Source organism: Scyliorhinus canicula, chromosome 18 (genome assembly GCF_902713615.1).
Source record: "Scyliorhinus canicula chromosome 18, sScyCan1.1, whole genome shotgun sequence".
Taxonomy (NCBI): domain Eukaryota; kingdom Metazoa; phylum Chordata; class Chondrichthyes; order Carcharhiniformes; family Scyliorhinidae; genus Scyliorhinus; species Scyliorhinus canicula.
In genome coordinates, this window is record NC_052163.1 from 105,783,239 (window position 1) to 105,798,519 (window position 15,281).

A 15,281-nucleotide genomic window follows, 5' to 3' on the forward strand; every position below is an offset into this window, starting at 1 on the left:
TGAGGAGACACTTTAGGATGGAGGGGATGTCGGTGCTGACACCGTTGTGTATAAATCATAGGTTTAAGCCGGGGGTGATTGATGGGATGTATGATAGTGGGGAAGTGGGGCTGGTGAGGGCAAGGGAAGTTTGCAGGTCTGGAAGAACTGCAGGCGAGGTTTGAGTTGCCAAGGCGAAATTAATTCAGGTATATGCAAGTGAGGGATTTTGCGCGGAAGGAATGGAAAGAGTTTCCCATGTTGCTGGAGTATACCCTGTTGAAGTGGCTGTTGCTCCCGGATTTGGAGAGGGAGGGCAAGATTGGTGATATTTCTGGTTAGCTGGGCGAGCAAGGGTGGTGAGGATCAAGAATAAATGAGAGGAGGAATTGGATGGGGAGTGTGGACCGAGGCGATGCGTAAGGTAAACTCGACCTCCTCGGGTGCGAGGATGAGCTTGATTCAGTTCAAGGTGGTGCTCCAGGTGCGCATAACCCTGGTGAGGATGAGTGGGTTCTTTCAGAAGATGGCTGGTGAGTGCGAGAAGTGTGGGTGTGGGGCTGCAAATCACGCGCACATGATCTGGAGCTGAGAGAAGTTCGAGAGATCCTGGGAAGCGGTTTGCGACTCTTATCGAAGATTGTGGGGGTAGAGGTCAGGCCGGACCCAATGGTGGCAATTTTTGGGGTATCGCAAATGCCAGAGCTGATGGAGGGGAAGGGGGCCAAAGTCGTGGCCTTCGCCTCTAATTGCCCGGTGAAGGATATTGCTGTATTGGCGGTCGGTAACGCTGCTGGGGGACCTAAATGACTTCCTTTGGCTGGAAAAGATCAAGTTCGAGTTGAGGGGTCCAGCGGGGGGGGGGGGGACTTCGAGAAAAGGTGGGGCTTTCATGACAATGTTTGAGGAATTGTTCATCATGGGGGGCAGGGGTGGGGAAGAGGGGGGATGAACAGGGGGAAATCTGTACAAAAGGTGAACTGTGGGGGTGTTGAGAATGATGTGATTTGGGTTGTATTTTCGAGTATGTTTGGACTAAAGTACATTTTTTAAAAATGATTTTACAGAGTGTAGGTACCTTGTATGTTATATTTCCTGGTCATGTGTTAGCAAATTTATTGAGTTTAATTTCACAACATACCCTGTTCTGATTTAAACTTGTGACCTCTTGTTTTTCTTTCCATATCATAACTAATACACAACCATACCCTCTTAAATTATAAAGAGCCACCAACTTGTTAATCTTCGTTAATTCATACAACAATATTCATTGCTGCAGATGGAAAATGTTGACTTGCATATAGTTAATTCATCATTAACAGCAATCGCTTGACATATCTTTAACTTTTTAAAAACTTGGGATCCTGTTTATGAGAATGAAATCAGAGCTTTAGGAGTTTTTCTACATGTTCCGTTCACTTACATACATAATTAGTTAGAAGCAGGTTAAACTATGCGCAGTGAATTGTTTTTGTAAATAACCCAGTGGAAGTGAAATGACAATACTGAAAAGTCTCAATTAGTGAAACCCATTCAGCTGTATGAGAACTAGCCTAGATTATCCTTCACCTTATTTCAATTGGTGATGCTGATAGACTAAATTAATTAACAGCACTCAAAAGAGATATTCAATTTGTTCAGCAAGGTACCGTACTGCCTACCCAATACTTCCTCCCTTTCAGAAGTAACAGCTTCTGAGATATAACTTTAAAAAGTCATGTATTGTAGCTTGAACGTGATCTTCATCTTTCAGCTGGTTGAGCCAGCAATTGACTGCGCTTCTTCATGATTCTCATCATCATGTGAGTGCTTTTATAATTTACTGACCACAGAGAATGTAAAAAATATGATCCACTTGAATCCATGGGCTGGATTTTACACACATATATTTCTGGGGAGGGGGAGAGGCCCATAAAATGTAATCTATGCACTAACACTGTTGGTGTGGGAAGGCCGATTTTAATAAACATGTTTAAGGTTGGGTGGGATCTGTCGTTTGTTTGGTGGGGGGTGGAATGCCCTGTGCGCATTGGGGGCTCCCCCACCCTCCTACGTCTCCCTCAGCTGCAGATCCTTCCCCATCTATAAAGGTCAGACTTTCCAGCGTTCATCTTTTCTTCTTCTTCCCCTGCTTCCAGCCCTGTCAATGCCCAAAACTGAGCTCTGGCATTGCCCGAACTGCAGGATCTGTTGGCCAATTAGATTGGTCAGCAACTCTTTAGGAAAGGACTTCCTTTCACTGAGGGGTGGAGGTTCCGCTCACACCTAGTTTAGCACAACCTCAACTTGTTATGGCTATGGGGTGGGCTTCTTTCAGGTGCATTGGCTACCGGCAGACTTTCCTTCCGGGGGTTGGGGGGGGGGGGGGAATGAGATGTGTCTCCCTGCAACCCTCTCCCCATCTCTGTAAAATACAGACCCATGCTTATCACAGCTTGCCCTGTGTCACAGCTAAATAAGTATTGGAAGCTCTCATTGTCACAGACCTATAGTGTATTTATTTCTATTCATTGCTTGCATTAATTTGGAAGAATTTTTAGTATTCATATTACTTTAGTTTAAATATTCATAATGTTCAGTATTTTAGTTAAGTGAAACATCTGTAGTGGAATATTAAAAAGGAACAATTTCTATTAAAAAGAGTTGAACATTTTTCTTTATGAACCTGTAACATACCAAACATTTTATTAAACACATTGTTATAAACTTGTGTTTAACATTGTAGTAAATTTCCTCTGTTCTCATTCGTCAAAGAAAAATGCTCATGAATCTCTATTTCATCATCACAGTGCGGTTTTGATAGATATTTTCTAAGCATGCAGCTGCACACTTTACCCATGACCACACCATTCTATATAACGGCATTCTCTACAAATGTCTGCTGCAAGCCCACTTTCATTGGTCAATGTACGTGTTGAGATTCCAACAGTTCCTTGTACGATAAGATTAACCTTATCAGCAACGTTGTAAATAGGGCTTGAGCCATTTGCTCAATGTGCAAGTTTGATGCTGAAATGGGGCACATGGAAGCAATCTTGGGGATAGCTGATCAGATATTTGCTCGCTGAATATTGCTCAAACTCATGAATGAGTCTAAGGCCACCATTTCCAGTCCTGAAAAGTGCCCAGTCTTTCTCAGATTACCCTGGAAGGGTAAGACGCTTCAAAAATTTGAACAGCAAGTGAAGCTTGTGTGTCACACTGCCACTTTGCAGTACCAATGAGTGGTATTCTCCACTAATAGGATGTCGCTGTCAAGTCAAAAAGACGTTTTGCCTATCACTCACATAGGTAATGTAACATATGAATTTCAATGCTGGTGTGATGCAAGGTAGGTAGGCTGTACAACCCAAAGACTGGTGAATCATATCAAACAAGTATGTCCCTTCACTGTTTGTAATAGGCAAAACACTGATCGTACTCAACCAGCCCATGCCTGCAAAACTCAGAACATAGTGTTCAACATTAGATGTAATTCTGAAATAGGAGAACACTTGCTATACAATCCTGAGTGTGCTAATAATTATACTGGCAACCAGTTTAAGGTTAACAGTCTGGTTAGCAGTGTCACTCACTTAATGTAAGCTAGAAGCAATGTATATTCACACACAGGGCCCTGTTCTTTGCAAAGAATTGACACGTCCAAGCATGGCACCTTTTCCAACTAAACAATAGCTTGGGAGACATTCATTCCTATAGCAATGCCATAACCAACCAGATCCGACTGCCTGGTTTGAGTTTAAACAAAAGTTTGGCAACACCTCTACCAATCAGAGTCCACTTCCCAACCAATCAGCACCTTCTTCTCATGTAGTATAAGTTGTTCCCCTTGGCGATATGTTATTCTTGAAAATCTGCCCCTATATAAAAGTTGTTCCCTGCTTTGGTTTTATTAATGTTATGAATGTTCAGAGGTATTGTGAAAAAAAATAGTGATGTTAATAATACATAGTGAATAGAGGAAATTTCCCCCTCCACCTCATTTACTAGACTGAATAAAATATAAGAGCCATTGGTCTTTGTCTTCCCTTGCAGCCACAAAATTAATTATTTATGGTACTGATTTGGTAGTGCAACTGAGGTACATTTTTTTCCCACACCCTTTCCAGCATTGCAGTAGAGGGGTTAAATCCGTGAACACATATTTGAATGTTTTCTATTTTCGGCAGTTGAGCAGCAGCTAGTGTCAGGAATAGCAGTGTCATTAAATTGTTCAGGTGTTCATGTCTGCCTTCCTGTTCAAGCAACCGATAATGATTGCATTCAGCTAAGGACATAAGAGATTATATTTTTTTAAAGTTATATCTTTTTAACGTATTTCTTGATTGACTGTGTTGCCCGATTTATTTACAATATATTTTAATTTTGTCACCTCCACCTGAACTGGGGAAATACTCAATTAGAATTTTTATTTTAAAAATTAGTCAGAGGTATTTTACCAAATTATTTTGTACCTGAAATCAAAATTCTAAATATTTGCCATTATTTTGCAGTCCCACAGGTAGCAGCAGGTATGCTTCATCCGCAGAACTGAGTCAGGGCAGCTCCCAGCTCAGCGAAGAGTTTGATCCAGATAATGAGAGCCTGCAAGGCTCAGACATTGATGATGAACGCGATGGGGATTCTTACCACTCCTGCCACAGCTCAGTGAGCTGTCAGAAAGAATCTTTGGATTGGGACAAAGAGAACAATGAACCACTGGAGATTTATAGTGAACCTGATGAGATCCAGAAGGAGGAGGAGGAGGAGGAGGAGGAGGAAATTTATGAGGAGAAACCTAAAGAGGAGGAAGAAATTCCAGTTCCAGTTGAAATTCTACCTGAAGCTAAGATAACGCCAGAGCAGGTTGAAGGAAAACAACTAGAAACGTAAGAATCTTAAAATATTTGAAGTTGTTAAATACTTTAAATATAATTAGTTATTGGTGAGTGATCCAAAATGACAGACAATGAGTTGATGAGTGGCATTATGACGGACAGTGCAGACATGGTGCTTAAAGTAATTTGACGTATTTAATTATCGTGCAACATTGGAAAATATAGGAGTATATTCTGCCATGCTATTTTCCAATAGTTGCATTTCAGCTATTACAATTCAGTTAAAGACCAAGTTAACTTTTTGTCTAAAGAAGTCACTGGTTGAAATCCCAGTTACCCACAGGGAGTGGAAAGCTACAAGATTCCACAGTTTTAAACAAACAAAATAGACATTATACAAAGTCAGAAAAGTAAAGCAATTTATAATATTTACTTTATACTCTAACTTTCAAAATTAACTTGAGGTAAATAGGAATGATCTGGCAAACTGTGGTTAAACACACCACACTGAATGGCAGATGCAACCAAGACAGATCCCACCAAGATGTCAGTGACCACTCTGAGTCACAAAACCTTGTATAAACTCTGGGCGCGATCGAATGGCCTCATCCCGTCCGACTTTGTGATGCGACAAGGCCGTTAAATTTCATTAGAGGCTTCTCGTGAGATGAGAGATGCTCAGAACACCTCATGAGATCTAATAAAATCTCACAAGACATCGCGAAGGGCAGCACGGTAGCATTGTGGTTAGCACAATTGCTTCACAGCTCCAGGGTCCCAGGTTCGATTCCCGGCTTGGGTCACTGGCTGTGTGGAGTCTGCATGTTCTCCCCGTGTGTGCATGGGTTTCCTCCGGGTGCTCCGGTTTCCTCCCACAGTCCAAAGATGTGCAGGTTAGGTGGATTGGCCATGCTAAATTGCCCTTAGTGTCCAATATTGCCCTTAGTGTTGGGTGGGGTGACGGGGTTGTGGGGATAGGGATGGGGTGGAGATGTGGGATTGGGTAGGGGGTGCTCTTACAAAGAGCCGGTGCAGACTCGATGGGCCAAATGGCCTCCTTCTGCACTGTGAATTCTATGATCTAGATCTCGCCCTCTCTGTGAGCTGTTAGGCTTATTTAAACATGTTGGCACCCGATTCTCCCAAGGACTGGGAATGAACACCTGCACTTGGGTGATCCCACCATGTCGCCATTTAGCACTGGTCTACCCAAAGTTGGACCAGGCGTAATGGCATCTGGGCGGGGTGTCACCTAGGCCATCATAGGCCCCCAGTGGTTTGGGCTCTGGGCAGGTTGGTACCTTGGCAGTCCCGCTATCACCTGGGCACCATGGCACTGCAGCCTAGCAACTTGGCAGTGTCACCCAGGTGCCTTGGCAGTGCCAAGGTGTTTGGCTGCCCATGCCAGGGTTTGGGCCCAGGATTGCCCTGCCCTTAAGTGGTGGGGTGAGGGGTGCTCAAGGACCCACTTGGAGATACGTTGGAGCAGCTAGCGTCCGGGGACCATGGTAGGTTTCTGGGGGGTGGGGGGGGGGGGGGGGGGTTGAATGATCAGGGCAGCATTTTAAAATGGCGGCCCAATCTCTTCCTGCACTGTCGAGCTCGTCAGTGCAGGCAGGAAACAAATTAAGTGCGGCCTCAGCAGGACATTCCCGACCAAGATCAAAAAAAGAGTCCCATTTGATAGCGGGACTTTGTGTTTTGCACGTTAAATTGCACCCTCTGTCACCATCAGGAGGGATTTCAACTCTTTACTTTTAAAGATCTAGCCTCTGAATTTCCTCAAAAGCCGTTCCGACTCAGACTGCCTCTATGACTACTCACCTCCCAATGGTTCAATCTCTCATCCTGCATTTCATGGGATTCATAAAACTGCTGTTCAGTCTCCAATTATCGGCACAATTCCAGCTCTGTCACAGACTGCTGGCTTCACTAAGCTGGAACTGCCCCAGGTTTCTCCAAGCTCCAGTCTGCTGACTGGACCAAGCTATAAATGGCTCCCAGAGCTTCTCTGAGCCCTAACTGCCAGGGACAAAACCAGCAACCTTCCACCCGCTTCTCTGGAAACCTTCTGAACAGCCATTTCCTTTAGATATGCGCGTTCCATAAGATCCAGCATTTTAGCTACCTAAATTTGGCATCATGTCACGTTAGGAGATGTTAAAACAGTTTTGAAAAGCTCAGTCAAAGGATTGTCTTCAGGGATGAAAGGGAGATGGAGAGGTTTAGAGAGCAAACCCCAAAACTGGAGGCCTTGGCAACTGAAAACAGGATCGGCAATCGTGGAGTGATTAAAATCAATTGTGCAATCTCCATAGCACACGTTTTGTTCTTTTTCAAGTATATATCCAATTCACTTTGTAAGTTACTATTGAATGTGCTTCCACCATCTCATCAGGTAGCTCATTCTAGTAGAAATTGAAGCAAATTTGCAGTCAAGGAGGATTAGTTGAAGAAAAATAATAAAGCATTGAAACATGGACTTGCCCCATCTTTTTTCTGCTACTTCAATTCTTGAATTGCATTCCTAAACTATAATAATTTTAATCTTGTTGAGACCACAACAGATGTTATTACTGAGCTAGCCAGCTCCCAGAGGGAAACCTGTTTTACTGATCGTAAAGCATTTTTTTTTGCATTTTGAAAATGAGGGGGAAGAATTACAGACCCCAAAAATATATAACTCCAGGAATAACTTTAGTATTTTAAACATTAAAAGATTTCATTTTAAAAAATGTAAGCATGTAAGATTAAATTGAATAGTTAAAACAGCCTTAGCGAACAACCCCCCAAAACCCCACTTGGTCAAAAATACAGAAGTAAGCTCCTTACTTGGCAAGAACTCCCTTACAGATTTCTAACTATAAAAATCCAGTAATGTTACCCAAAGCAAAGAATGGTTGTCAGTTTAATGAGGATATATCACTTTCACTCTGATGTGGAAATCCAAAAATTAGATTCAGAACATATTACTTTCTAAAACAAAAACAATGACTTTTCTGGCTTGAAACTGGAAGGCTGCTTCAAATTCAAAACTTTCCCACCTTCTCAGCACACATGTCTGATTTTCAGGGCATCGTCTCCACACAGCCACATCAAGTCACCTAAACATCTTTCCTTAAGTATGTTTTCTCCCTTTCATAAATGTTATTGTTCTCAACTGCCTTTATGAGCTCCCTTCTCTAAATATAAAAATCTGGTAAGGGCTCATACTGCCTCTACTTTTGGGTCAATGAAAGTTAACATACCTTCCCCTATTTACCAATGAAATTTTTGTAAATTCAACAGCTGAAAAACCATGTCGCCTGTTACCTTATAGTGTGAATTTTAAATTCAACCTCTTTGCTTGTCAGCCAAATGTACCGTAACTCTTCATTACAAATGCACAAACTTATCTCTTTCACCCATTTATCTCTCAGTTCTCACAGACAAGCTATCTCTATTAACTCCCCCCCCCCCCTTTAATCACGGATGTACACACACACCTTTCTTTACAGAATATCACCATAATCCGCAAAATATTTTTTAAAATACACCCATTCTTCACAATCTTACGTTTCTGTACAGTCTCTCTCTCTTTGGGGTTTCCCATCTCACGGTAAAGACCAGCTGAGAACGTGATCCAAGTCCACAATTGAGCACTCAGCATTTACTATCAGAAACACATCTAAAGATTGCCATTTGAGTGAGTTCTGAGAGAGTTAAATTGGTGCTTGCTGAACAATGTGCTAGCAAGTGTCAGCACCTCCAAATAAAGGAGAAAAATGGAATGGGTAGAAAAGAAATTGTAGAGCAAAAGATCCTTGGATGTCTCCAGCAAAAAGTAAGGATAATTATAATGTCATGCTTCTATTGCTTAGTAGAATTAACAGGGAAAATTTAAGTGAGAAATTTCAGCCTGTGGAAGTTAGTTTAATTGTTTTCATCATACTATTGTCACCTCTTTAGTTACAGAAATGAGGAGGAAGGACATCCCAATATATCTAGAGCAAAAGCCAATTGGATCAGAGCTTTCAACAAAGTTCGTATGCAGATTCAAGAGGTATGTGTGGTGTTCTTTGGTATTCTTATTATCAGGATGGATGTCATAGTGTTCACAAAGACCAGAGAACCTAAGTTCAATGACAAATCTAGCATTTATTCCAATACTTATTAAAGCTTGACCACTTACTCCTATAGCAAGCAATAATCTAGTAATTTACAATCTACTAACACTAATCTCTACACTCTAACTATAACTGTACTCTGCACTCTCTAGACCTCTCCTCTGCACTCTCTCCAGCCCTCTCCCAGAAGCCTGAGAGTCAGTGCTTTATATAGTTCTGCATCTAGCCCCATATAGTGATCAATCATGATATTACATTAACCCTTTATATACTAGACATTCTACATAGTTTCACAGTAAGTTAGTATTTCCTTTTGTTGACTGAGACAATCCTTGGTTTTGTTTGTCAACATAGAAAAAATTACTTCACTGCAGATAATAATTGCAGTCTATTGGAAATATACTTTGTTGGCAATAGGACATTTATGGAATTGTAGAATTAAGTATTGACAGTACATGCCTCTAACAGTAGGACATATGTTAATTAGCTTAAATGGATTTAAAAACCAACAAAACATGGTTACTGAAAGGAAAACTATAGAACACTGACAATATTAAAATTTTCTACAACTATGTTTGTATTGTGAGTAGTGGCACACTACACCTTTTCAATCTTGCTTATTCACTCACAACTCATAACTAGAGTTAAGGCAACACTTTGGACTGAAATTGGGAAGTCTGGATTTCTCCACACGCTTAACATGCATTTTTACTCTTACTTTTACTCCAACCTGGAAGTTGGCATGATTGAATTATTGATAAATTAAGTAGTTGGAGGTGAAATAACATGCAGCCAATCTTATTGTGATCCTTTTGATCATTTTCTTTTTTTCTTTAAATAATTATTGTGACTAGTTTTGATGAAGCTTGCTGGTAGGGTCACCACTGTGGGCCTTGCAATCTATACAAAGGTAACAGACATTGAACAAAGTTAGAGTATAAAGTCCTTCCCTCCTTTTAAGACTGTTGGTTGACTGCAGATAAACTATTTTCTCTCAGTCAATTCTAGTTTTTAACCATCATCTGTTGAGTGCAGGTAGTGGATGACAGAGAGAAGGACTTTGTATTCTCTCTAACTCTGTATCGACTGAGGATTATGGGAATCTTTATAGGCATGCTTGTTTTTTTTTGACAGGGACGGTAGAGAATCTCCTTGGTAAGAAGGAAAGGGAATAATATGCTAAAATAATCATGTGTGCCTTTGGATGGAGTTGCCTTGAATGACGAATGGCCATTTTCCATGATGGACATTTAGTCTTGTCTCTAAAATTGAGCTGCATTTTCAAGGCATCATCAGAAGTATTAAAATAAATGACTAATTTTAATTCTCACATTGAAATTTGATTTTGTTTGCTTTCAACTTGCAAGCAACAAATCGCTATTGAAATGCTTTCGGCAGCATCTGTATCAAAGCACATTGGAAAGTGTAATTATTAAGGAGTACAGAGAGCTCCACTGTTGAATTTTGACAAATTGCTATTAAATGAGTATCAATTATGTTGCGTTTTGCAAATATATTTTTTCTTAGGCACAACTTGGGGAAGGAGTTGGTGATCTACCCAAGCCGCTTTGGTTTAAAGGAGGGCAAGTATAATTTAATCAATAGTATGTCGCAGAAACTGCACTTTATACAGACTGAATACATTAATGTTAAAATACATTATCATTTTTTAATTTCTCAGTACCAAGAAGTACTTTAAGTGCTCTATATATTTTTATAATCCCATGTAGCGTCCAAGAAGCCTGATCCTGAGGGAAAATGTGTTAGTGCTCCCATTTTGTTTTCAGAATGCAAGTCTCGAAAGTATCTTTTAGCTTTGTAATATGTTGATTTTCAGAGTGTGACACAAATACTTATTTGTCTGTACAATATATGATGAACACAAAAGTGACTTAATTTGACGGGTAAGCAATGTTTGCCTTCAAGTTAGTTAAATTTTTACAAACTCTCTTGATTGTTTTATGTGCTTTAGAAGCAATTTAAATATGTAGCAGTGGTAGGTTTTAAACTTGTCGCTCCGACGTAAGATGCAGATTGTGGATCACAAGGCCATATTTTGCCCTAATTGACACATTTACAATTATGTAAAAATTACACCGTAAAATTGTTTGGATTTTTAAAAAATAAGACTGTACTATGGTAGAACCGTGTCGTTTTCACAGTTAAATGCACACTGATACAGCAGCATAGGGAGGCAGCAGTGTAGTGGTATTGTCACTGGACTAGTAATCCAGAGACCCAGACTAATGCTATGGGGTCCTGGGTTCGAATCCCACCATGGCAGATGGTGAAACTTGAATTCAGTAAAAAATATGAAATTAAAAATCTATTGATCATGAAACCATTGCCAATTGTCCTAAAAACCCATCTGGTTCACTAATGCTCTTCAGGGAGGAAATCTGACATCCTTACCCGGTCTGGCCTACATGTGACTCCAGATCCACACAGCGATGTGGTTGACTCTTAAGTGCCCCCCACTGAAATGGCCTGGTAAGCTACCCAGCTCAAGGACAATTAGGGATGGGCAACAAATGCCAGCGATGCCCCAAGAAAAAAAATAATGAAGCTCCTGCCAACTGTTGAGCAAATGATGTTGACCTAAATGAACATACTGACTGTGGAAGACTTCTCTATTATGGAATGCAATCAATCTTCCACCAATTTGAATGATTGCCACCACGTAAGGCTTCTTTCACATGATGAAAGGATAGGCTGTACATTATTACGTTGAATAATGCACTGATGAACTGGAAAATTGCATTTAAGATCTCCTTTAATATACTTTTCACTAGATGATAAAACAGGAAGCAGTAGTCTACTGCCAGGGTTAGAGCAACACAGTACACCAGACCACTCAATGTCTTTCCCTTTAGCCATCAGCCCATGTATTAGCAAATCGGGACTTAGAATTATGAAAGTTCAGAAGGCAATACTAGACATTATAACAAAGTGGTGAAAAAAGGATGGAAGGTGAGAAAGTGGTAGAAGAACTGGGCAGTTGTTAAGCAGCAGGTGCAAAAAGGAGGATGATGCAGATTGTCTTCACCTTGGCATTGACTTTGGAGTCAATAGTGAAGTGATGGTGCTTGCCGCTGATCTTCAAGAAAGCTGTCCACTAGCATATAGTGATCACTGTTGTGTAGATTTCACCTTTCCCGACATTAGTTTCATTCCGGTGCCAGCTGTATGGGATTTCTCTTGTCATCAGGCAGGTTAAGCAGCTAATAACATTGTGTTATGGACAGGAGGGGGTTTGATTTAAAACAGTCCTGAGTCCTCCTCTCACAACTCGTCTGTAAATAGAAAGGTATTTTTGATTTACCCCCTTTTTAAAATGGTGACATATTTCCCACAACCCATCTGATTTGGAGTAATCCTCAATTAATAACCCCATAGCAAACTTAAGCTAGGGTAAAATCAGATGGTTAGTTTATTTTACACACACTCAAAATGCGGGAAAGGGGGTTCGCAAAATAACTCCAGTTATTCGCAAAATAAAAAAGGGATAATGGAAAGAAAGAGGTACTGGGCAAAGATCACAGACAAAATGGGAATTATTGTTTCACGTGAGTCCAGGGGCCAGAATCAAAAGTCCAATGGTGTATTCCTTCAGAGAGGTTGGCTGGCTGAAACTGATGTGGGGTAATCTACCTTTACAGTAATGCTGACTTCCACAATGAGAGAAGCATGTTGAGATGAATCAGCCTTGCAGTAGGCGCTGGTACAGAAGTTCAGATGTTCCAGGAGAAACGGTAAAGATAAGAGCCCAGCAAATTAAATCTGGGCAGAACTCTTTCTGCTGCTGCTTTGTTGGCAGAAGGTGGCAGACGACCCTTTGTTCCACTCCACAAGGCAACATTACAGGTTCTAGCAGCTTGTGGTGGGGGTGGAGGGCCATGTGACACAACTCCCATCTCCTCCCCTTGGTTTGGACAAAGGACCCATTTTCCTGAACTGGATTCTTATGATAGTTAATAATTCATCCATTAATAGTATGAGGTTTCAAGGTCCCTTTGTCCTCACAGCCGTATCATCCCCATTGTCTAGAGCTCTGTGGGAATGTAAAAGGTTTTTGTGCATTTACTAGTAATCTAATTTCTGCAGTCACAGGTTACATTGTTGCGTCTTTAAGGATAATGTGATTCTTGCTGTTTTTTGAAGGCCAGAAATTTATTTTGTGAGAGTCAGAACTATGTCAGGCTTCAGTCAGTGTAAAGCCATTGGCAGTTTTTAAAAAATGTATAAAGTCGTCAGGATGATATAGACATTGATAATTATATATATATTTTCCTTCATGTCTTCTGGACATAACAATTGAAAGTTTTTCTCAGATATCAAACTGGGAAGTAACAAGTAGGTTTTGGCATTCACTGGTTATAATTCTCCAGAAAGCAAAATAAAGATTAGGGCATATACTTGTCATTAAGGATAAAGCTGAAATATCAAAACATTTTTAAAAATAGTTTAATTGTGGAATATTAAACATGGATTAGAGAAATTTGACATTACATAAATATAGAATTAGCTTTTCAGGACCAGAGAAGTTGTTTCACAGTAATTATGACTTTGCATATATTTGGAAAGCCAGTTCCACCTTATTCAACAAGGTGTAACATTTTCAAGGGTTCTTCCACAGAATCCATAGAATCCCAGTGCAGAAGGTGATCATTCGACCCATCGAGTCTACACTGGCCCTCTGAAAGAGCACCCTAACTCGGCCCACACCCCCACCCTCGCCCTGTACCCCCACCTGACCTTCACATCTTTGAACACTAAGGGGAAATTTTAGCATGAGTAATCCACCTAACCTGCCCATCTTTAGACTGTGGGAGGAAACTGGAGCATCCAGAGGAAATCCACACAGACAAGGGGAGAACGTGCAAGAATTGAACCTGGGTCCCTGGTGCTGTGAGGCAGCCTTGCTGCCATGCCAGTGAGAATAATGACACAAGAAGTGGAATTTCATGTTATATTAGCAATTTCTAATCTATTTCCATCTGCGAGGACAGCCTGTGGAGGAGTAGGATATCAGGAATTTCTGCATTAACCTGCATTTGTGGATGCCAGAAGTTGCTGTCAGTTTTAGAAGGTGGTGGATGTCAACAGTTTTGCCTCCTTCACAGTTGCAAAACATGGCTTGTGCTTGGTCTTTCTACTTTCCAGAAAATTCTAATTAAGAACTTTGAAAGTGTGAAGATGTGATTTGATGTAATTCTCCTGATAATGGGAAAGATGGATAAGCAATTCTCTGATGTTAAGTTTACTGTTGATACATGTTGCCATTGCCATTGTAGTGACAATAGTCGGTGGCATTTGATTGATTTGAATCTTTTGTCTTGGGGTTCAGAAACGTTTGAATATGCTTGCTGAGGAGAGACCATCCCAAATTTGTTTGCAAGCATATGTGCAGACACATCTGACTGAGCTTTAGACTTTTTAGGGAATACTAGCAACAACACAAGGGATCTAAAACAAGAATCCTCAAATCCCTGAAGGGCCATGTGAAGATGGGTTTGGTAGTCACCACTTTAACCAAAAGGCGTCTTATGAGCAGCGGCAGTTTTCAATTTCTGGCCTTCATGAAGGGGAGCAATTACCTTTGTCCAGCCCACCACAACCACAGTTAGATAGAAGAGGACAACTGGTCGATGTTGGTAGGCATTCTAGAAAGACTCATTTGGGGGTAAAACATACACACACAAGTACTACCTTACAAGTATTGCATTAACTGCCCTACATAAATTCATTATGGAAACATAGGTACCTCAAGTTTCTTGGCATGGCTATAGTGCCTAAATGAAGAGAGCATGATTTGTAGCTTACAAGGATCTAGGAAGTTCCATTCATTACATGACTTAAGTTGTCAACACGTACAAGAGTGAGTTGGTTCCAGTTCATAATATTATAGAACTAGGCATCGATGATACATGTGACGTGCATCGCATGCATTCGGCCCTCACTAGAAGATTATGCCTCACTAAACTGAGAGTGAAGGTCTGCCCAATAAGAAAACACGTTTGTACATCTCATACTTTATGTTGAAATACAGCTTCATATAACCAACGAGTTTTGAAACTAAAAACCACAAATAATGGTATAGGGTATGTGTGAGAACGAGAAATGACAGCAAGCTGATCACCCAAATAGCCTGTTAGAAACAGACATTTTACTTCAGATGGTGTAGCCAATGATATTTAGGGTATATTTTGCTGTGTGGCCATACAAAATAATTTAAAGTGACCACACGCTCCATTATTTTAATGACCCATCCATTTGATGGGCTGTGTTAGAGAGGGAACTTTACATTGCCAGTCCAGAAAGCCCAATGCTGGAACATGTTTTGGAGCTTAAAAAAAGAAGAAATAGTAGAAACATTAGG

At 40.7% G+C, this 15,281-nt stretch overlaps 1 protein-coding gene across 15 annotated transcripts in view; it reads left to right on the forward strand.

Annotated features, from left to right (window-relative positions):
* LOC119953729 (protein unc-13 homolog A) overlaps positions 1 to 15,281 on the forward strand; it is a 482,106-nt gene that overhangs the window by 259,095 nt on the left and 207,730 nt on the right. For all 15 annotated transcript variants that reach the window (XM_038778280.1, XM_038778279.1, XM_038778281.1 and 12 more), the window contains 3 exons: positions 4,473 to 4,847; positions 8,745 to 8,838; positions 10,430 to 10,485. In XM_038778280.1, coding sequence (XP_038634208.1) covers positions 4,473 to 4,847; positions 8,745 to 8,838; positions 10,430 to 10,485 — 525 coding nt within the window. The remainder of the gene's footprint in view (positions 1 to 4,472; positions 4,848 to 8,744; positions 8,839 to 10,429; positions 10,486 to 15,281) is intronic.